The sequence below is a fragment of the Fulmarus glacialis genome, unplaced genomic scaffold, assembly GCF_000690835.1.
Source record: "Fulmarus glacialis isolate BGI_N327 unplaced genomic scaffold, ASM69083v1 scaffold10021, whole genome shotgun sequence".
In the NCBI taxonomy this organism is placed as follows: domain Eukaryota; kingdom Metazoa; phylum Chordata; class Aves; order Procellariiformes; family Procellariidae; genus Fulmarus; species Fulmarus glacialis.
In genome coordinates, this window is record NW_009192115.1 from 1 (window position 1) to 21930 (window position 21930).

Sequence of the window (21930 nt, forward strand, 5' to 3'; positions counted from 1 at the left end):
GGGGTGGCAGGAGAGAGCTCAAAGGTTGGCCGTATAGGGAGCTCTTTGGTGGTGGGTGCTCAGAGGTACGGGGGACACGGAGTGACAGTACCGGTGGGGTCTGATGGCTGCGGACAGGGAGGCTCTGGACACTGTGAGGGCACTCACGGTGAGGGCACACGCTCTGTGAGGGGTGGCCCAGCTTCATCCACTGAGATATCTGGTGGTGAAGGCGGTAGTGGGGAATATGTGCAAGGGACATGCAGGAAGGGATTGAGGGCAGAGGGGAATTGTTAGCCTGCTTTGGAGATCGGGAAGGGGTTACCATGTGGCTGCAGAGTGCTGAGGTGGTTATTGATGGAGACTGAGGGAGCGGAGGCTACTGGTAACGCAGCTGCTTGAGGTATGGGGGTAATAATGTGAGTGCAAGTGCTGGTATGGATGGCACCACTGACAGTGATTGAGCTCATGTGAGTGGTGAGCCACCATACAGGTGGTCCCTGTGATGATGACTGGAAAGTCACAGTAGTTGGGTCGCAGTGTCTGGGATCTGCTTGCTTCTTCTGAGGATGTACTGGCAGTGTAGTTACTGATTGAGAAAGTGCTGGTAGCGATAGCGGAGGTCTGTCAAGAGTTATGCCTCATGATTTATTTGTTTGGGAGAAAAAACAAATGTTTTCGTCCTGGTTTAAAATCTGCAGTCAATTCTCAGTCCCCCTGAATATGTTCCCTTCTCTCTTGTGTGTGTGTATTTTCTATGGTTTGCAGAATCCAGCAAATCTGTTATTATAGTATGGTTTTTTACCTTGTTGTACAGCTTGGAGGCTTTCTTGTTGCTCCCTGCACAGAAAGAATTTCATAAATATATCACTGGAGCTCACCTGGAGCTGGAGTTCCCAGAAAACCCAAAACCTTTTCAAAGTACTGCTGCTCAAAATGTTTCAGTTTGTATCCAGTTTTAAGCAGGGAATTTGATTGTCCATTTAGTGGAAAGGACAGAAATAATTTAAAAAAAAAAAGTTAGGGATTGCTGCAGTGATCTTCCATTTGTGAGGAAAATCAGTAAAATAAATGCTCAAGTGAAAGTGGAATCAATACCACCCCAGTTAATTCTGCACTGAAGAAGGATCACAGATTCTTTTTTATACTTAAAAAATGTATCCTGCACTTGTGCATTTGGGCTGGAAATTTCAAAGGGATCTAGGGGAGCTAAATACCTAACTTCCTGTCTCAGTGAGATTTTTTCTTAATTCACTTGGTCATTTTTTAAAATCTCAATCTTACAACATTCGTGTTTAGGATTTTTAAAAATTTCATGAAAAATATTGTATTCAGTAAACTGAAGCTTAGCTTGAATTAGCATCTGCAAAGGTTGCATGTGAATATTAAGGAGTTAATATGGCTTCAGAGTCAAGTGAATGCTCAGGTACAAAAGGATTTTTTCTTAGGTGGTAAATGTCAGTAAGGTTTACTGCAGTCATGTGGTGATACTGTGACACAGGCGTGATTGTATTGAAGTTCCACAGTAGAAATATTTTACTAATGTGTAGCAACCATTAAAACTTTGATCTGGGACACTTCAGAAGTTCAAGACATTGCTGGTGGGAGTCAGAATTTTCCAGGTTTCTGTGAATGGAATTAGCTGTCTCTGCAATGTAAATAATCAGGTGGTGCGAAGACGGTGATTGACAGCTCTAGACAATTGACCCTATGAGTGTGAACTTTTCTTCAGCAGCAGAACAGACAAAATCTGCACAAGCAGGTTTCCAATAGAGTGGGAGTAAAATTCTTCTGGATAAAACATTATGAGAAAGATATTCCAAAGTCTAAGGAACTGCGTGGGGACATAGACTCCAAGGTATATTTACCCTTTCTTTCACTTACCTTGCAGAGCTGCCACACAGTGAGCATTCCTTTTACATGCCTTTCTGCAATATACAGCACACTGCCTGCCCTCAGCACACTCACTTGTTTCATCAGCAGCCATACCCTACCTCATTTAGGGTAGAAAGTTATTTTGTATACGGAAAGCTGACATTGTCTTGCTTCAGGGTATGGTGAGTGCAGTGAGAAGGCATGCGCCAGCATATGGATTAGAGTGCAGCTGTCGATAGTTGGTTTAACTTCATTCCCTTGATTTTACATTGATTCAGAAGGATTGCTATGTGGCTTTCCACTGTTTTTTTTCGTTTCCTTCTGCTTGTTTTAGTAGGAAAAGTATCCGTGCTGCTGTAGTTAGTCAGAAAACAAGTTGGTATCAATTTTAGCTATTAGAGTGATAATTGTTAGAATTCAGAACTTGAATTCAGAAAAACAGGTTAATATGAAAACAGGTTATATACAATGTTTTTATTCATTCAGTAATAAAACTTCCTATGTTATATGAACTAATCTGGTTTCGGCATTTGATTATGTGACCATTAAAAATGAGGAATCTTCATAAGCGCCCTTTTCTTGTGACTTTTTCTTTTTATGTAATATATGTTACCAGTTCTGTTACAGAACTGTTCATTGTCAGTTGAATTCTGAGGTTGGTAGTTGTGACAACACGCCCAGGGAATACTGCTGACATGCATATCCCTTCAGAGAGTGGTTTTGTTCCAGCTCTGACAATGAAAACTGATATCAGAGTTGCAGTGAAAGGCAAATATTCATAGTGCTAGGAGAACAGAAGGAGAGGGAGAGAGATGCATATTAACAAGTGGACTCGATGAAACAAGCCTGATAAAGAAACAGAGACAAAGGACTGGAAAAGAAACAACTGCTTGTTTGATTTGCAAGAATGTAAAACACAGCCCACAGTAAGGGATGCAATGAGTAACTGGTGAGGCCACTGTTCATGAACGTATCTTTACTCAGGACAACACTTCAGGATGTCCCAGAAACATGGGCCTGAGTGCTGGCACATTACTGTTGTCAACAAAACATCTTGTTTTGTGTATTTCAGAACTGTTAAGAACTTGTCACATGTGACAAAGGCTGGTGAACGTATGATATTTTGTAAATCATTCCTTTCTCTCTTTTTTTTTTTTTTTCCTTCTTTTCTGCTTGCCCTTTCCTCCCTTTAGATCTAACTTCTGGCACAAGCACAACAAAAAGCATGGAAGAGAAGAAGAAAGAGGAGCAACCAGGAGAGCAACTCACAGAACCTGAATCAGCCTTCCCAGAAGCCTTACTAGAATTTCAGTGGGTTTATATGTTGAACTTTTCACTCGTATAGAATATGTGAATGGATAAAGCGGATAACAAAGACAACTTATCCAATTCAGAGCCTGAGCTGATTGACTACGGCAGTTGCGTACTGTTCTTCTGTGTTCTTTTTTTGGCTAGATAGCTTTTCAAGGCTATTCGGTAATATACACTTTTTAAACTATACCTATAAGATAGCATGTAAGTGGGTCAGAGACAGTTTTGTGCTGTTAGGTTATAACTTGGGAAAAAGAGTTTTATTAAAAACAAAAATCCTCCACATTTTTGTCAGTTGGTAGCAATCTTTTGATCAGCATACTGTGCGGTTGCCAGATCACCTTTGATTGTATTTTTTAGGATACCTTGGTGTTCACAGAGGCATGTAGTCACTAGCCAGAACCTCAAGACCTACAGTTTGCTCCCGTGGCGCAGCTGAGAGCGGAGCATAAAGGAAAGTGTTTTATTTTGAAAATAAAGCAGGGATAACTTAAAGGTCTCTTAAAATCAAGCAGAGAAAATTAAGAGCCAAGAGGGGAATATCTGAAGTAGTTACAAAATAGTCCAATTTTTTTGATCTCCAATCTCTTGAGTAGATGATTAAAAGGAGAAAAAAAAAGCTCTGTGACTTCTATCAAAGAGACAGAAATTGAAAGGGAAAAACCTCAGCAGCATCCAATATTCAACAATTATCAGCATTTAGGGAGCAAGGAGTAGTGCCTTGGTGTAGAAATGAAAAGCGGGGTAAGCAAACTGAAGAGCAACCACATATAGTTCTAGTGACATCTATAGGAGTTTACAGGGTTTGTGTGGGATTTTCTATTTCACTTTACAAAGAACAGAGTACAAGTTTCCATAGTGAAACAGACCAGATTTAGCCGAATCATATCACAAATAAATACCACCCAGAAAGTCAACAAACCAACCCATCTATTTTGCTAAGAAATTTGCTAAGAAAATTTGCAAACTCTATTACTAGGCTGAGAAAAAAACCACACCACTTTCTAATAAAATTATTGTTACGCATATTCAAATATCCAAGCAAATGACTCATTTGTCTGAAGAGTCTTCCACTGAAATGGGTGCTGTACTGGCACAGGATATTTAATTTCTACAGCAACAGTAGGGGAAAAAGGAAAGAAAAGTATTTTTCTTCCTGCCTTTATCTTTCTCCCTCTCTCCTCTCTTTCACTCTCTCTCTCTTCACCTCTGTAATCTATAACTTCTCTGTACCACTTGATTGAACAAAGCAGCATAATCATACAAGTGAATATCTGTCACATTCCACTTTAGGATTTATCGAATGTGTAATATTTATTTAACTTCCGTTCCTGCTTTTTCTTCTGTACATTGAAGAATGGTTGCTGTTCATGGCGAGTTTGTTATTTTGCATTTTCAGTACAGTTTCTTGTTTCAGGATTGGTTAGGAACAACAATCCCGTAAATTACTTGCCCTAGTAACATCCTATAGATGACTGACAAAACTGTCATGGTACTGGAGAGGAGTGTTGTTTCTAGATGATTAAATCGTCTTGATGAAACTTAGTGTACAGAGTTGAGAAAAATAGTATCAAAGGAATCATCAATCTAGCTGTTTTGTAGCTTTAAGCTGACAAATATCATAGAAAAATAATTTGAAGAGGAAAGTTCCAATATGTAGCAGACAAAATAACAAATTCTACTCATATAAATTTTTCACATTGACAAAGTGACAGATATAGATTGCCACTTCATTGAAAATCTTAAAGTAGCAGAAATTAAGATCAGCATCAGTATTCAAAACAGAGAAATGGTTTAAAATGGCAGGTAATTTAGGAGGTCACACTGTGTGGCCAAGCTGTCACCTCTGTCTATTAAGAGATATATTTTTGCTGTAGCCATCACCACCATACCCCCATATCTCTGTTCTAGTCTCTTTTACTAATATCCTTGTACCTAGTGGAAAACCTGAAGAATACCTTGGAGCACACTGACACCAGGGTAACCTGTAATTTGCATGACTGAGTGAATCAAACTTGGCCAGGAAAAAGTGATCTTCTAAAACAACTTAATACAATAGGGAGGGGCAAAAAAACCCCAAACCGAAAACTCAGGGAACAATAGCTTTTAAAACAATAAAAGATACTGTGATAATTGTAATACTTGCCTCTATTGTGCCGTATGGTGAATGAATTCCGGGAACAGAGGGAAAGATTACAGAGAATTTTGCAAATAGACACCATTTGCAATCCAGCATTTCTCATTCTAGAAGAGAGAACATCAGAAAAAAACACTTGTTTTACAACTGTGGCAAAGAGGATGACAAGTAGTCTATGAAAATTGTGAAAGCAGTGAGCTAGTTCTTTGACAAAAATGTATAAACATAGAGGATACTACTCAGACTGTAGTCCCTATTCCTTTCGCGCTCCTTAAAGGCTAGTAAGTTCTTGGTGTACAACTGCAGTTTGTGAAGCTCAACAAACCACGTTTTCAGAAGAATTGAATCCCATTTAATTCTCCAGTTTGGGATTCATCTGACCTATGTCTGAGTGAGTTGCCTAGGCTTCCTCTATAGTGAGTGGTGAGTAATAAATATTTCTGGAGCACAAATAATCTTGTCCTAAAAGAGATCTGTGCAATAGGTCAGCTAAACCACATCCAGAAAGAATAAACCAGCTTAATCCTCTCTAGTGGTTACAAAAGAACAGTATAATCAGGGAGTCTGTTTCTCAGTAGAAGTATGAGATCCAAACTAACATGAAGGTCCAGATGTATATGGGAAATCATTTCTTTATGCGTAGTAAACGGACAGTGGTATCTACCCAAATAAGTCAAACAATATGATATGAAAACAAACATTTCAGTAGTATTTATATCTAATCTAGCTTAAGTAACATTCCTCTCACTTCTGTTTTTGTAAGAATGTCTCTTTTTTACTCTATCTCCACAGAATTGAGACAAAAGAAGCAGCAATTGATCGGGTTTTGTTTGATCTGAAACAAGTGGAAGAAAAGAACAAAGAGTATAGTGAAAGAGTAAGTGACCATGCATCCTTCTCCCAACACATTTTACATGTGGTATTTTAACTCACAGATTCAATTTTATTCTTTTAATCCTAATACTACATTCACTAAAAATAGTCATTGCAGTGAATTTCTTTCAGTCAATGAAACTAGAGTTAGTGAGTCACTTTATTGTGCTAAAAGTTAAAGTGCTACCTGAATTAAATGTGACATAAAGCGTAAATGTCCTAAATATAACCATGCAAAAAAGGAGCTGCAGGAGTAGAACATTGTGGAATAAGTCACAGCAGTAAGGTAAAGTGAGTTCAGTGAAGGTGTTTTCCAATGCACATGAGATCCTCAGTAACCGCCTAAGTATTTAATCTTACTCTGCAGCAAACATAGGACAGCAAGCCCCCTTTCAGTAGGTAACTTTACTGCAGTACATTCAGATGTGCCTTTTTAAACAATCCTGCAAATATTCCTCAAAGAATATTCCCCACAAAGAATAAATATAATGAACTTCATTTTTGTCGGTAGTGTTAGCAAATCTAACCAAGTGTTGAGATTTGCTGACCTTCTTTGATTCACTTCTGAGGTAATGGAATTGCACAGGTTTCTATGAGAGTTTAGTTATTCCTGCAAACTTAGTTACAATGAAAAAAAGACGAAAGAGCATCACACAATTGTCTAGGTGCAATTTTTAGTACTGCTTGATGAAGACTCACTTTCTTGTGGATTAAGAGTTGTGTTGGGTCATTTTTAGAACAAGGTTATGTAACTAGTGATCGCACCTAAGTGACACTTTGAAGAACCGTATCTATGAACTGTATATAAAGAACTGTATACAAAGAACCGTAATACGGCATCTGATGACTGACAGCAGTGAACTTTGAAAGTGGACAGCCACCTAATTAGATGAATTCAAATCGCTCAAAAATCCTTAAATTGGATCATGTGATCAAACTGGTGCAGCCTGGACTTCCTATAGCAGTGAAACATTGAAACAAACAATGTCTCTCTGTCCTTCCTATGCCTGATGCTTGCCCTGCTTTTGTAAGTATCCGTTTAGCTTTCTTTGGTGTTCCTTTCAGACTTGAAGCCTGGGTGGTGTTTCATTTGTAGCCTTAACTATCAGTGGAAGTGGCATTTGGCTTTTCTCTCTGCAGATATCTGAAGTCTCTTATGGTTATTCCCCCAATTTGCTGCTAGTTCATGGTCTCTCAAGGACTCCTTCATATTTTAGACTCTGTATGGTACTTCAGGGCATGCCTGAAGTGCTATTTGTTTAATTTACCCATGTTTTGACAGTTCTTTGAGCTCCATTCTTTGTTTTCTGCTTAATGTTTCTAAGTGGTTTAGCGTTAATCCTTCTAGAAGTGAGGAATGCTTGAGACTCTTTCCACTGCATATTTACTGTTACAGTTTGGCGGGTATGGTTATTTGCTCCTTTATGGTATCCTTTGGGAGCAAACATACAGATCAGTAATTTGAAATAATTTGAATGTCACTTGAGAGGGTCATGGCAAGGGGTTATAATCACAGTTGTGGAATCAGTAGGCAGAACTAACTCCAGCTCTGACAAGACTTTCTACTGTGGTTATATGATTGTCTGACCTGATTGTCTGACATTTCTACATAAAGGTGGTACGTTGTCATGGAGAATGTTGACGTGAAGTAAATAACTCCGACAAACAAATATTATTATTAAATTGACCCACAAGGAACTTACTTTCCAGGCAATGGAGGACTGTTGGTGTGCTGCACCAAGCACAGCAATCATTTGTCTCTCATTTCTTTGTAATGGTCTTGAAGTTACTGAGGAACCTCTGAGACTTGCAAACGCTCCCTTCCACTCCATCCTTTTTGAATATGAAGAATAGGTGTTTAGTTGAGTGTTTTTGCAGTGCATCCTGGCACTAGATCAGACTTTACTTTTCTTCATTACTTAAGTTTATCACTTGGAAAACTAATTTGAAAATGTTCTAATACATGCCTTTTCTTCTGTTGTTCTTCCATAGAATGACCTTCTGAAGGAAGAACAGCAGGCACACATTAGGCGCATACTAAGACAAATAGAAGAAGCGGAGAAAGGACAAGATGAAAAGGAGGTTGTAACTAGGGATGATGTGGAAGAGTCACTGAAAGCAAATTGGCAGTATGTTAAGGACAAAGAACAACTTCTGAAAGGTATGTTGTGAGTTGTGGAAGTGTGGTTTGCAGTTTATATAGTTGAGATTGAGTTGCGATTGAGCAAAAATTTTTTTTACATTTTAAATAGAGATTCAACTTCCTTGTTGCATAAAAAGCATAAAGCTTTTCCTCTCCAAAGTTAAGCTCTCTCAACATGGTATGAGATTGTGGAGGGTTTATAAGTAAATCTGTTTCTTCCAAGTGATGTACAGAGGCTTTATTTTTCCTATAAAGTTGAAACTCATGAAAGCCCCATGCACTGGCTCCACTGGAAGATTAAAAAAAAATTATTGATGGCAGCAAAAATGCCAGTTTTGATTGTTGAAAGTTCTGGCTGCCATCCCTGGGATTCTCAGTTGGAGACACATGTGTCTTTGATTACAACATTTCAGTGAGAACTGTTCTCTCCCTTTGGCAGAATAAGATCAAGCTGTTTTCAGCAATGATGGTGGCCCTTGACACTATGTGAGGCCATCAGGTTGTAATGTGTTGCAGTGTAGAAGAATCACCCTTCTTTCTTCAATCCCAGTGAAAGCGCCTTTATTAAAGAATCTGATGAAGTTGTAAGAATTATGAACTATCAGTCCGAGAAATTGGTAATGTACTTGTCTTCTGATGTTCTTATTTTAATAGACCTGCACTCCCAGATTGAAGAAACTGGCCAAAGACTTTCAGCAAAGCAGGATGAGAAGGATTATTGGTTGGAGTACAAAAACGTAGGAAGTAAAACACAGGCCAACAAGATTATGAATCTGGAAAAAGACATCAAGGAAGTCAAAGATGACCTTCACAGGACTAGAGGTCAGTTTACAGCTAGTGTAATGCAAGTCTTACAAGCTCTTTCTGTATTACTTCTGAGAATTAATTAAATTATAAATTTGGTTTGATGTCAAGTTATAGTAACTTATATTAACTTTTCCAAGACAGTGCACCTAAACTAGGCTGCATAATCCTATAAAATGGAAGAACTCTCTATCTCCATGAAAGTCCCCTTATTGAAGAGTTTTATGAAGTTGCAGAAATCATGAACACTTAAAGAAACTGATAACCTTGTCTTCTGATTATTTTCTTGTAAAATATAGGCAACCCATATTTTAAAAATGTTACTGTGAAGGACAGTGGTTTTCTAAAAAGAAGTCTACATGTATTTAGGTCACCTACACACAGGTCTCTCTTAGCAGTCATACTTGAAAATGTTGAGTCCGCTCTTGTTGCTTCGCATCATGCCACAAGCACTTCACATGCTGAAAACTCCTTTGACAGGAAAGTAGTATGACCTCATTCTTGGAACAGAGTCTTTTGAGTTGAGCATGTTGGTTTAAATGCAGAACTAGAGGGAGCTATTTAGCCAGTGGTCTGAACTTTGCTTCCTAGTTGCATAGTCTCCTGTATGAGGCCCTGCAAAATTGCCAGTAGAGACATCTACAAGTACGGGGAACTGTTCCGATACTGACACAACAGTGGAATTAATTTGAGAGCTTATATATTCTGGTGCTGAGTGCTTTACAAAGATTTCTTTACTACTGCATTATTTTAAAATCATTTAAACATTTTGCTGTTACATAAACCATGCTTCTAATGGGAGAAGGATGTCCTGGTTTTCTTCCTTTATGTCCCTCTCAGTATGCATGACCATAGCCAAGCAGCTGGTAGTAACAGGCAGTGACACTGCTCTAAGGGTCTCTGTATATTCTGTGCCAACCATTACCAGGCATCAACTACTGTGGATAAGAGCCAGCTAGCTATCTTTTTGTCTCTTGAAATGTATTTTGTCATGATTAAGATCTGCACTGTGTTTTTTACATTGCCAGATAACTTGTCAGATACCCATCTCTGTATTCAGGAAAAGTTGTTATTTTTCATTATGCATTTTCCGTGTTCTTAATCAAGTTAAAATTTTGTTATACAGCTGCTGAAATATGAAATGAAAAAGAGAATGGGCTTTTATATAGAATGCCAGAATGAGCCAGTAGGAACATTCAGTCTGACCTCCTTCACAGGGTACAGAGCCAAAAATTTGCGGTTGAACAGAAGTTTATTTATAGCAAGACTGTTACAGTGGTACATATAGCAGTTGCCTAATTAACATACTGCAAAATGATGCTGCCAGTACTGGATGTTAGCATACTATTTTACTCAACTTCCTAAAATCGAACTTACAAAGTGGCTGGAGAGTACAGTCTTCTAGCCTGGAAAAAAAAAACCAAACCTAACAAGCCTCCAGAGTGATGCTGCAGCAACTTGGGCTTGTTCACTCCTCGAATGTGTAACAGGCTTAGGGAATAAGCATAGATGAAGAGGTTTCTGTCTCTGTAGGTACCACTGAAGGGCTTGACGCTGGCACAGTTCATGTGGTCTGGAGATGACACTTTAAACAAAATTGCTGGAGGGGAGAAGAAGAGCCATACACTTACGTGAGGTCTGGGGAAAACAGTGTGGCAGTTAGGGAAGTAGGGAAAATAGTCTCCTTAGAAACAGTAGGTATGTCTGAACAGTTCCTCCTTTTCTTCATTCTCCCAGTACAACTCAGGTTGTTTAGCTGTCTGAAAGAATGAAAAGATTAATTAATTATAGTGTGCAAGTACTTCCATTTCATCCTGCCAAGTCTATGGTGGATTGATTAAGGCAGGCCAGCTTCCACAGTGTTAAATTAAGAACGAATGCACAACTAATGCACCTTTCGTATTTGACTGCCTTTGACTCCACAGTGGGTCCAGCTACTCATTTACAACCAGATCAGCAATAGGCTGTCTGCAGCACAAGTGCAGAGCTAGGCTGAATTTCAAGCCTCTGGAACAAGTATCAAGTGCCTTCCTTCAAAGAAAATGACTACAATCTCATTCATTCCTTCAAAAGGAGAAAATACCAGGCAGCAGTGGGCTATTTAGAATAGCACAAAAACAGCTGAAGGGAAGGATGAAATAATTAAATAGCAAGTGACTAGAACTTGAAGCCAAACAAATTCAGTTAGGCGTAAGACACGCTTTCTAAATAATGACCACAAGTAACGATGAAAGCAAATCATTGAGGCAATTGCCACATTCTCCATTTTGTCCTGTTGTCATATTAGAACCACCTGGAAGGCTTAGATAAGTCAGAAAATTTATTAGGCTTTGTATAATAACTGTCTGAAAAAAAAGCCACGTGCATAAGATGATCCAATATGCTGCTATAAAAAATAAGTTTTCTAAGCAAATCTCTCGCATGACTCCAGGAGCTCTGCTATTGATAGAGACAAAATTTAGTGTTAAGATACCAATATTTTAGCAGAGAATTGCTCGGTTTATTAGCTGTTGTAGTTGCCAACAGAAATGTGTAAGTCACTTCAGATTTCTAGTTCTGAAGTTAACATTACTGTCCTTTGGATTTAGGAGGACAATTTCTATGGAGAAGGATGCATCTCATCTATGCATGTGGTGCTGGCTGATAAGTTCCAGTTTAGGAACAACATGCCAATTATCTATTTGTTGTCAGGAGAAATTGATGTCAGATAATGAGTTCTGATTTTCTTTTTTGTCTTGAAGAATATTATAGAAATGCTTTGAAAGCAGTGAAAGAAGAAAATGACAGACTGGTTGAGAGGCACATGAAGTTAAGTAAGGAACAGGCCCCTGAGGTATTCCTTCTGCCTTTTTTAAAAGTGCTAACTGCATCATAGTTAGGATTCATGTACTCTGCATTAATAATTATTTTAACTCGAATTAAGACTTGGAACTTTTCTAATAAATTGGGAGTAAAATAAACTGTAAATCTTCTTTTGGTTATTGTTATACACACATGTACTTTTTTTTTTTTTTTTACATCAGACTAACAATGAGTAGATGTGAGGGCATTTTACAAACGAGGCATGGGAAACTGGAACACCATGCACTGATATGACTTGTTCAAGAACATGTCACTTTTGCTGTGACCTTGATTTTGATGTTTGCATAGACTTCAAAAACAATAACACACTAAAAGATTGTCTGCATGGAAATATACATCAATTTGAAAAAAAAAAAGAGTTGTTTTGTACTTGTAAAGTACAACATTTTTAAAATGCCAAAATAGTGCATTCTACAGTAAAATTTAGGCTTATTGATATACATTTTTTTGTCATCTCTGCCAGCTCTGATTTGCAAACATGATTTATAAAGTATTTATGGTGACGACTTCTTAGACTCACAAAATGCAAAGCATACTTCAGTACAAACCACTGGTTGGGCTCATTAGGTATTTAAATTCCTTGACTTCAGTGCTGGGATTTTCAGTCATGTGAGAACATATCCAAAGGACTGTGTTTATGGTGATGTACAGGGGCATCTTCCCTCCAAGTTATTCCTTTCCTTTTACTGACAGCAGTAATTAACTTGTAGCCTTGGCTTTTTAGCATAGACCTCTACATGTTTAAGTTAAGTCTAATGTTATCACTTGTCATAGATCAGTACTGCCTCATTTGTGACTTTGCTTGGGTTTTTTAGTAGCTAAAGGTTTGTCTTCCTGAAAACAGGAAGATTTGAGCAGTAGTGGGAACATAGCAGAACTTGTTAGGCAAAAAGAAAATGTCCTATTTTAGTATGGGAAATTATAAAATATTGGTAAACTGCTTGTCATATAAACTGCACTAGGCAGGATGATGGAGAAGAAACAGCTGGCCTTGTGGACTAAATCCCCTTGTAATCCTTCAGGGGATGCTACAGTCTGTTGTGTGGATGTTTCTTAATTATTTCCTGCTAAACAGCAGAAGATTCTTCTTTACAGTGTGCAGCACTGTCAAAGTCCTGCTTTTAGATGAGATGATCTTAAATTGTGTTTTCTCAGAATGCTGTAAGATACTTAGACAAAAACAGTCGCAGAGAAATCGAAGAGAATGAATGGCTAAAAGAAGAGGTAAGAGGATCGCTTGCATACAGTTTATCATGGCAGTTCAGGTTTGAAATACAATGACCTACAGTCATAACTGTTTCCAGTGTTGGGCCTCTGAAGACTTTCCTAGGAAAAGGAGAGCGGTTGGCCTGTAATTACTCTGTAATCCTGACTAGCAAACAGTGTTTGTGGTGAATAAAGGTAAAAGGTGAACATCTGCTTTCACAAATGAAGGACCTATTTTCCTGCCCAACCAGTTAGATGAAGGACTACAACGTTCCATACAATTAAGTATTTATATCTATGGAGATTGGCATACTGTATAGTGCAAAGGCTCAACCATGTAAGTACCTGAAGAGTGTAGTTTTGAACTGCATTAAAGTTCTAGTGCTGCCTTATTGAAAGAAAATGGATATGGATGTTGGAAACATTTTTGGAGAAAGGGCTTGAGACAGCTTTAAATGGGAAATAATAAAGAAAGCCTGGAGATTAGTACACTGAAGAGAGGAAAATCAAAATCATACATAGTTGGAATTGATTACTTGATAGCTTTTATACTGTCCTTTAATGGCCATTTAGAGCTATATATTAGGTAGGTGTAACTTTTCTTGTCAAGCAAAATCGTTTTTGTGAGCCAAATTTAGGAAACTGATTTTTCCATGGTGAAAATTTGTTTGTGCTTGTTCCAATCAATACAGATTCTTTGTTGTGATCAAATCTAAGCAAGAGATTGCAGGGAGGAAATACCCTTCCTCACCTTTACAACCTCACAGCTTAGAATTGAGCAAAACTTTTCTGGAAATTAATAAATGAATTTGTTATTTTTCAGTGCCACATGAACAAACCTGGCAGAGGTTTCTCCCTTTTACTTACTAGTTTAAGATACTTGGCAGTATGCAGGGATATGGCTTCCCTTCTTCCCCTTAATGAGCTCTGAGCCTACATCTTTAACTTTCCAAGGAGGGTGTCCAAACCACAGGTTCTGAGGCAGTGAGGTAGGGGTCAATAGGAGAGAATTAATGTTTTAATGTGTATAAACAAACAGGAGCTTGAATCTATACATCCTATCACTGAATGAGTAGGAATTCCCTTCCCATCTCCCTGTCTCACTAAACACGAATTTTACACACATTAGGCAGTGTCAACAAGAGAGATCCACTTTGGAGTACTCTTGTGTCCTCACAGGCCCTCACCTCAGAGTTCAGGGATTTGGGTTTCTTTCCTCTCAACTAGAAGTTTCCTATATTATGAATTAGTTTCCTATATTATGAATTAGTGCTTTGAATTATTGTGGAAAACAAAACTATTATCACTAACTTTTCCAGTCTTCTGAATTCACACATTCATTTTCTCTGCTTTTCTTATACAGATGAAGTATTTTCTTTCAGGCTAATGTTTATATGTAGCTGACAGACTCTTCCAGTATTTTCTTTGGGGAGATAAACTAAAAATGTCATTTTTGTCCCATTTCAAAATTTATAATTTTTTCAGTTAGGCCACTGAACTGAAAAATTACTTACCGAAACAGCCCTAAACTAGTTACCTCCAAATTTGAACAGATTTGGAGACTTCGGTCACATTTTTCCATGGTTACTGTGTCACACCAAGATGGTGCAAACCTGCATCACCTCATCATGCCAAGCCACATCCTGTTACTGGTTAACGTCCTGTCATTTTCACCTTTTTTAATTCCTGGGAGAAATGGGAACTAGTTTTTAACTGCAAATTTGGATGATTATAGCTGGGTTAATTTGGCTTTGGTGAGAACAGATGCATTCAGATCACTAGGTACTGCTTTTAAACATGTGCGTATGACTAAAATTTCTGGGAAGGTATTCATCCCATAGTACATTCCACTTCCCAGTGAAGGGGGTAAGTACTTCAGGAAAAGTGAGAGGAATTGTGGGAACTGAATAACTGGTATCCTTTGGTTAATATAACTTCATGGCAACATGAGGTGATTACCAGTCCAAAAGAAAGTAGAGCCTGGGGTTTAGCCAATGTCATCGCTAACTTGGACTGAAAGCTTCACTAATTCTGGGTAAGAAGGTTTTGTGTGTAGGCAGGAATTAGAAAAGCAACACTTGCTGAGCAAGAGCCTGAATTTAACTCTACAAAGAAGGTTTTTCTCTCTCAAATACCTGATGTGAAAGCAAAAAAGAAAATTCCAGAGCTTCTGTCTACCAGACCTGTTTGGCTACATGAGAAGGTTCTGCTATCAGGGTTGCACAGCCCAAATGTGTGGCTGTGATTGACAGAGTTGTGCCAGTAAAGGGTTCTAATAAATAAAGGTGTGAAAGACCAGAGAGGCCTTCCCTTTGCCTGAAAATGTGTCATTATGTTTCTCCACCAAATGCACAGTCTTGCTGATATGGCTGCATTCTTTCAAGGTATGTCCTATTAAGATAGTTACTTTGAAAGCTTTCCAAAAAGGTATAGTCTTTCTAAGATGATCCTTTTTTTTTTTCAATTGTCAAAAGGTTAAGATATACCAAAAGGAAGTAAGTGATTTGGAAGCCTCTATTCAGCTCCTGGAAGAAGAAAATATCGGTTTAGTGACAAAGCTGATTGATAGCAGACTTCAGAATCTGAAAGCACCCAGGTAAAGTGATGCCTTTACAGACTCAAGAGAGATTCGTTTTTTTAAAAGATAATGCTGCCTTCTGCTTCTAGAGCTATTTGGTCTCTCCCACAAGAAAGCCAAGGTAGTTTCCTAGTTGAGGGGAGGCAGGATTTGACTGAGTATGTGTAGGACTTGTATCTCTGAAGGATGACAGTGACATTGTAACCTCCTAAATACCAAAATTCAGGGGAGAAACTGGGTTCTTTAATAATCTATTAAGACCTAGCAACACTCATTTTCTTTTAGTGGGGATACCATTGGGGCTTGGAAATGTCTGTTACAACTTTCTGTTGTGATTGTCTCAGACCCAGTTTCTCAGACCAAGTGCTGAATAATAGATTTTTCCTTTACTATCAGCAAAATATTTAAAGATGTGAAGATTAATATGCAAATATGTGGTTTTGCAATCTCAAGTGAAACAGATGACCTGGTACTGAGTAAGGAAGAGGTCTTGGGATAGGTCTGTGGGTGTAGAGGTGTCTGTAGTATTAGTTTCTTCTGTACTGAAATTATTTAACTTGTTCCCTAGAGAAAGATTAATTTAGCTGCAAAATGTCAACACTAATGGTATTAAAAGCACAGTGTAACAATGGGAATGATCCATCTTCATTTTACAGCCCCAGCTCAGTGATTTTAGCCATATTGCATAAAAAAGTTCCAAGTCTTAAGAAGTGACCATTTTTCTCTCCTCTCCAAACTTTGGACTGCTTTTAAGTGAGAACTGCCAGCTGTGGTTTGAATCTTGGACTGACTGGAGACTATAACATTTGTTTTCTTTTAGTCTCATGGACATAGTTGAACTTGGGCACTAAGAATAAAAAAGAACAGCGTATTAGCCACTAAGCTACCTGGCTGCCTCCATTGCATTTTTAAAACATTGCGCTATTCTGCATTTGTGGTTAAGCAGCAAACAACTTTCAGAAAAGGTGCCCTCTCCCCCACCCCAAAAGATTGCACAGGGCAATTTAGAGAGAAAATTCAGACCTTTAATATGTGTTTCACTTTATTTTTTTAATTTCGTAGGCATTTGTTTCTTACCCAGGCAGCTGGCTTGCAAGATGAATTTCCTAAGGATGAAATGAAAGAAGTAGAGTATAGAGAGTATGCAGGTAATGCACATGCCAGCAGCTTATAAGAACTGATAAGTCACTGAACATTTAAATACTTTTTAGTTCTTAAGTTTTTTATCAAACTGCCTGTTTTACATGGTGAACACTTAATTTCCCTCTTAATTGCAGCCACCACAACAATGATAGACTGTAGTTTGCGTTAAGAAGACAAAACTACAATCTGCCTGTAATACAGTTTTAAAATTAAAATTGGTGTTTAGATTGATGAATGTAATTACTCATATAGATATCCTGGAATGTGGTTAATAGGATCGGCATCTTTTATGAAGATATGACTCATATCTTAATCAGTTCTTTACTGATCCATATCATCATAACTTCATTATATCTTGTCCCTCAGAGGACACACTCGAGCTCTACGCTGGCTTTTATTTGAAGTCTACATGCACTGTACAGTCATTCAGCTCATAGAGATACACTGGAGATAGCTCATAGAGATACATTATTAAATTATAAATAAATCCCCAGCAAGAGCAGATGTAGCTGCATGGAGCTCAGCCTGAACTGAAAATCTTGGTAAGCAGTACTGAAGTTTGGGCTGAATCTCCATCTATTCTGGGAGTTGTACCCAGGAAAAGGATATACCATTAGGCAAGAAGGACTGTATGAGTGTGCTTATCCATTCAGGGTTGTTTGTATAGATTCCTTAGTATCACATGTTTTATTTGCTCACTTTGTGTGAGTAGAAGAAAGAGAGGAAAAAAAGGACAAAATTAAATCAAAAAATTAAAGCCATACAGTTACGAGTACATGAATAAGTCTGTTGAAGTTCTCATCAGTTCCAGCCATAGGTGGGCCTTTCTGGAACCATCAGGCACCAGCAAACATGTTGACTAAGACTTCTGAATTAGATACATGTTTACTTTTAACAGTTCAGCTCTATTACCTTTGCTAGACCTTTACAATAGTTACTGGGAGGAGTAGGTTGACCCCAATAAGCTGGGGTCAAGTCACTGTCCCAGGCAAACATATAACTTGGGAGTCCATGTGAGAATGGTCTGTCATCCTGAGAATTAGTCAACTGCAAATGTGAGTTCTTCAGGGGAGTTATAAGTAGACTAGCTGTGTTTCAGGAACTTGTATATATGTACATATAGAGATACATACATGGATATAGAAAAAGTTTATACTTGTTTTTGCTGCCTTTCCTATTTTTTCAACTACTCAGGGCTATATAGGATTTAAGTTGAACGGATAACAGCTCATTTTTTCCCCTGCCCCGTCCCACAGACCCATTACTTCTAACTTCTAATCAATTTCAGTCCCTGATCTTGATCAGAAATTGTGAACAGAAATAAACATAGAAAAATCAGTGAGCAAAATCAACATTTGGCTTGGATTGCCAATGAAAAATCCTACCAAGCTGTGCTTTACATCGCACTGGCCAAGCCACGTTAACGATTGCAGGCAATGCTCATAACAAGTACTAATTCTGATTTTCATAAAGCTTAACAATTACATACATATCATTTTCCTTCTCTTTAAAAAGCAAAGGCAGATGGAGATGAAAGCCTCAGAAGTGCCACAGTCCCCTGTCAGAAAAAAAGAGCCCTTCCAAAGATTCAGTCTAAAACAGAGAATGAGAAGCGTCAAGACAGTGATGAGGAGCTGTGGGAAAAGTTATTCACTCCAACTCTTCGTAGCTTGTTGTATGAAGATGAAGAAGATTTCCAGGTATGAGTTAAAGTAATTGGGTCTTTCACTGACATGGATATATTTCAGTATGGAGCATGAGCTACTGCCAGGAGTGTTCTATTCCCAGTGGTGTTACAGCAGAAAAAACTCCAATGTCTTTTACCTAGTGTACAATTCAGATGCTTAATCATAGGCATCTGGTGCTATTTGAGATGGTTAGGACATTCCCTGTCCTTTGGATGCTGGGTCAAAAGAGCACAGGTTCTGTGTCATACAGGCCAGCCTCACGTGGATGTTTTGGATGCCTTAGGGCATTTCTGATAGCACAAGACACATTGTTTTGGCAATTGTGTCCTAGGAATCAGCATATGTGAGTGTCAAATTCCCCCTAGAAAGAATTCTGAATGTCACCTAGTGACGGTTTTCTATGATATTGCAGAGACTCATTTGCTTGGTTGCTGGTCCTTTAGAATTTATGTTGCAGAGTAGCACTAAAGGATCAACAAGTAATTTATTCCTTCAACAGAAAGCCAGGATGAAGGTGTTCCTAAGTGCGAAATACAGGGGTTGAGAAAATAAAAAGGTTATATGTAAATAGGCAGAGTTTGTGTGGTTCTCGAAAGAGGTGGTGGCACCTGCTTCAGGAGATCCTCGATCCTAGGTTGCAAAAACATGTCTCCTGGGTGCCTTTGATACTACACTCTTGAGTTATGAATACTTGAATACATTTCTAAATAAACTAATTACTCTCAGAAAATATATTACTCTACATCATCGATTTCTACTGCAAATTAAGGGATATAGATGTGGTGCAGACTGCAGGGCTTGCTGTGTAAAGATACTTCTCCATAATGTTTTTTACTCTTGAATATTCTATTCAAACTTACTCAATAATGAGTTTTAAAAAAGATGAAAAAAAAAAAACCAACAACCCAACAACAACTCTTTTTCCAGACATTTGACATTAGTTTGATTAATACCCTGCAACTTGTGTTCAGAGAAATCATCCTGTTGCCTTGATCAGAGGCTAACTTAAGGAGTGGCTCTGTCCTGAAGAGCCATTACAGAGAAAAGCTGAACATTTTTTTAAAAAAAAAATCTATCCAGGTGTTTGTTTCCTTGCAGTTGTTGCCTTGGGAGAGAAATACTAGCTTTACTTCTTTCTTCCTCCTGTTAGCAGTGCAGAGCCCACCCTACTGAGGGCCATAGGTGCTGCTGACATTCTTGTACTTCCTAACAACGAAGGTGTAATTGCAAACAGTGGAGTTGCATTGGCAACTATTATGAAAGCATTTATTAAATAGAGGTGATTCAAGAGCTTGCACTGTAGGGTTCCTTCTTCCCTCTCCCTGGCCTTGGCTGTATGGTCCTGCTCCTGCCCTTAGGGAACGCGTAGTGCACATCGGCCTTTTCTGTAGCTGATTCACTCACTAACCCAGCAGAAAAGCTTGCCTTTTTTTCTCCTCCTGAATTAGCTTTCTGTTGGGTTAGTCAACCGAATTGACTCAGAGGTTTGGAGAAGACCAGAGCCAGCACAGACGTGGTGGAAGCATATGGCTGGACTTGGACCTCTCTTGGCAGTAGTGAGCTGTTGGTTTAGTTTAATTCTTCTCACAGAACTGAACTTGGGAGCAGAATTTGGTTTGCAGAGAAAGTGTTACTGGGGAAAACACACAGGAAAAGAAGAGGCAGCAGGGCTGCAGCCTCCGAAGATGAGCTGGCTTGTAAACCAAGCCCATTAACACTGACATGACCAACCACAGCAACCCCCGGGCAGCATCTTTACGGTTGCTTTTAAAAGGGAAGTTGCTGGGTTTTTTTGTTTTGAACGGCTGCTTTTCTATGTAATTGCAGAAGAATATTATTTTTTCTTCTTAAGGAATACTTAAAACCGGATCCTCTGGAGCCAAAGCTAATGTGTGTGATTGGAAGGGCCATGCCTATTCATAAAGAACCAGAAGAAATGCCAGGTGGGAGCCACATAGAAGATGGCATTATTGGTAAATCAGACAGGCACATCACAGCTCAGATGATCAAGGCCTTATCTAAAGAAAAGGTTGGTTAAAAATAGACAAGCTGCGCTGTTAACATAAAAATGTAACATTCTCAGTTCATCAAATATTTGCTCTGTTCTTCAAGGAGTGTGTGGCACTGGGCTTTGTGGAAACTATTTTTGAGTGTCCAAATCCTGATTTACACATACAAGTTTAATGAGAGGTATGTCTGTGTGCAGATGGCTAATTGAAAGATTGCTTTCCTTACCACTGTGAGAACTCTTGTGCGCTTCTTGGGCTTCTCAATCCAACTAGCTGCACATATATCTAATAAAGGATCTGAGTTAATATTAGATTTTGTGGTCCTCACTGGCGGTCTGTCAAATGTGGAATTCCCTTTTGGTCAGACACAGAATGGATAAAAGCATGCTGCCATAAAATGTAGACCTGTTAAAAATACTTAATACCCTGCTAAAGCAGAATCTAATTTATCCAAGCATAATTCAACTATTGTTAGAAAGTGAATGTTTGAATGCATTTTATCTGTCCCATAAGACCCCTACTTAAATATATTGAAATAACCAAAAATTAATTGAAAAAATTAAAAAAACCAGAGCATAAAAATCATCAAAGTCTTAAATGTTTATTTCTTTTTTTAGAATTGGCCAAATATGTTCTGTAACCCTGTATCTTTGGTTTGTGGCTAGTCTCTGTGAACATATATCTTAGAGCATTGATTCAGTGGTTTTTTTCCCACACTCATTGCACATCCTGGACACCCAATCAGGAGTACACAATGCAGTTACTTCCCCACAGGCACAAGTAGGCTTCTGACCTACGCATTTCCTATTTAGAAAATGTGCTTTCCTTTGTGAAAGCATTAAATAATCTAATTTAAACCCTTGACAGCTTAATCAGCTGTTTGGAATAGAGCTTTTTAAAAAAAACTTTAACATTTTAAACAACCTGTATCTATGCAGTGTCTCATCTTATCCTGTACCTCAGTGCAAACATTTTCCATTTTTCAAGCAAGCTCAGATACTCCCGCCCAGCAGGTGTCTCCTTGAGTTGCAGGTGCGTTGAATGTTCTCGGGGCTCCTCAGACTACAGCTCCTCAGAAACGGGGCTCACAAGCAGACACGTAAAGGTAGCAGCCTTAATCTCAGACTGAATCTCACTTGTGTTGCCCTGTAGTAAACAGATGAGTTTGGATGTGTCCCTGCTGTAACCCAGCTGAGTTACCGCAAAGACTGAGGTGACTCCTAGTGCTCGAGAGTTGAGAGAATGGGGATCCATACTTGCGAGGTGGTAATGTTTTCGGAACAACAGAAGCCTCCCCTTGGCTACACTGGCTTTCTTTGAGT

The 21930-nt window shown here is 38.6% G+C and overlaps 1 protein-coding gene across 1 annotated transcript; it reads left to right on the forward strand.

Moving 5' to 3' along the window:
- The first annotated feature begins 3079 nt into the window (after window positions 1–3079).
- CCDC83 (coiled-coil domain containing 83) lies at window positions 3080–20637 on the forward strand. Its single transcript, XM_009586935.1, has 10 exons — window positions 3080–3165; window positions 6095–6179; window positions 8168–8336; window positions 8973–9140; window positions 11864–11955; window positions 13140–13208; window positions 15665–15786; window positions 16831–16916; window positions 18427–18611; window positions 20452–20637. Exons 1-10 carry the CDS (start codon window positions 3080–3082, stop codon window positions 20635–20637), a joined length of 1248 nt encoding a protein of 415 aa, XP_009585230.1.
- Window positions 20638–21930: the final 1293 nt, after the last annotated feature.

Excerpts from the sequence above, each read along its gene's own strand:
- CCDC83 (XM_009586935.1), top strand. The coding sequence starts at position 3,080 with ATGGAAGAGAAGAAGAAAGAGGAGCAACCAGGAGAGCAACTCACAGAA. Across the intron at positions 3,166-6,094 it reads GAAGCCTTACTAGAATTTCA|AATTGAGACAAAAGAAGCAG; the intron begins GTGGGTTTATAT and ends CTATCTCCACAG. Across the intron at positions 15,787-16,830 it reads CAGAATCTGAAAGCACCCAG|GCATTTGTTTCTTACCCAGG; the intron begins GTAAAGTGATGC and ends TTAATTTCGTAG.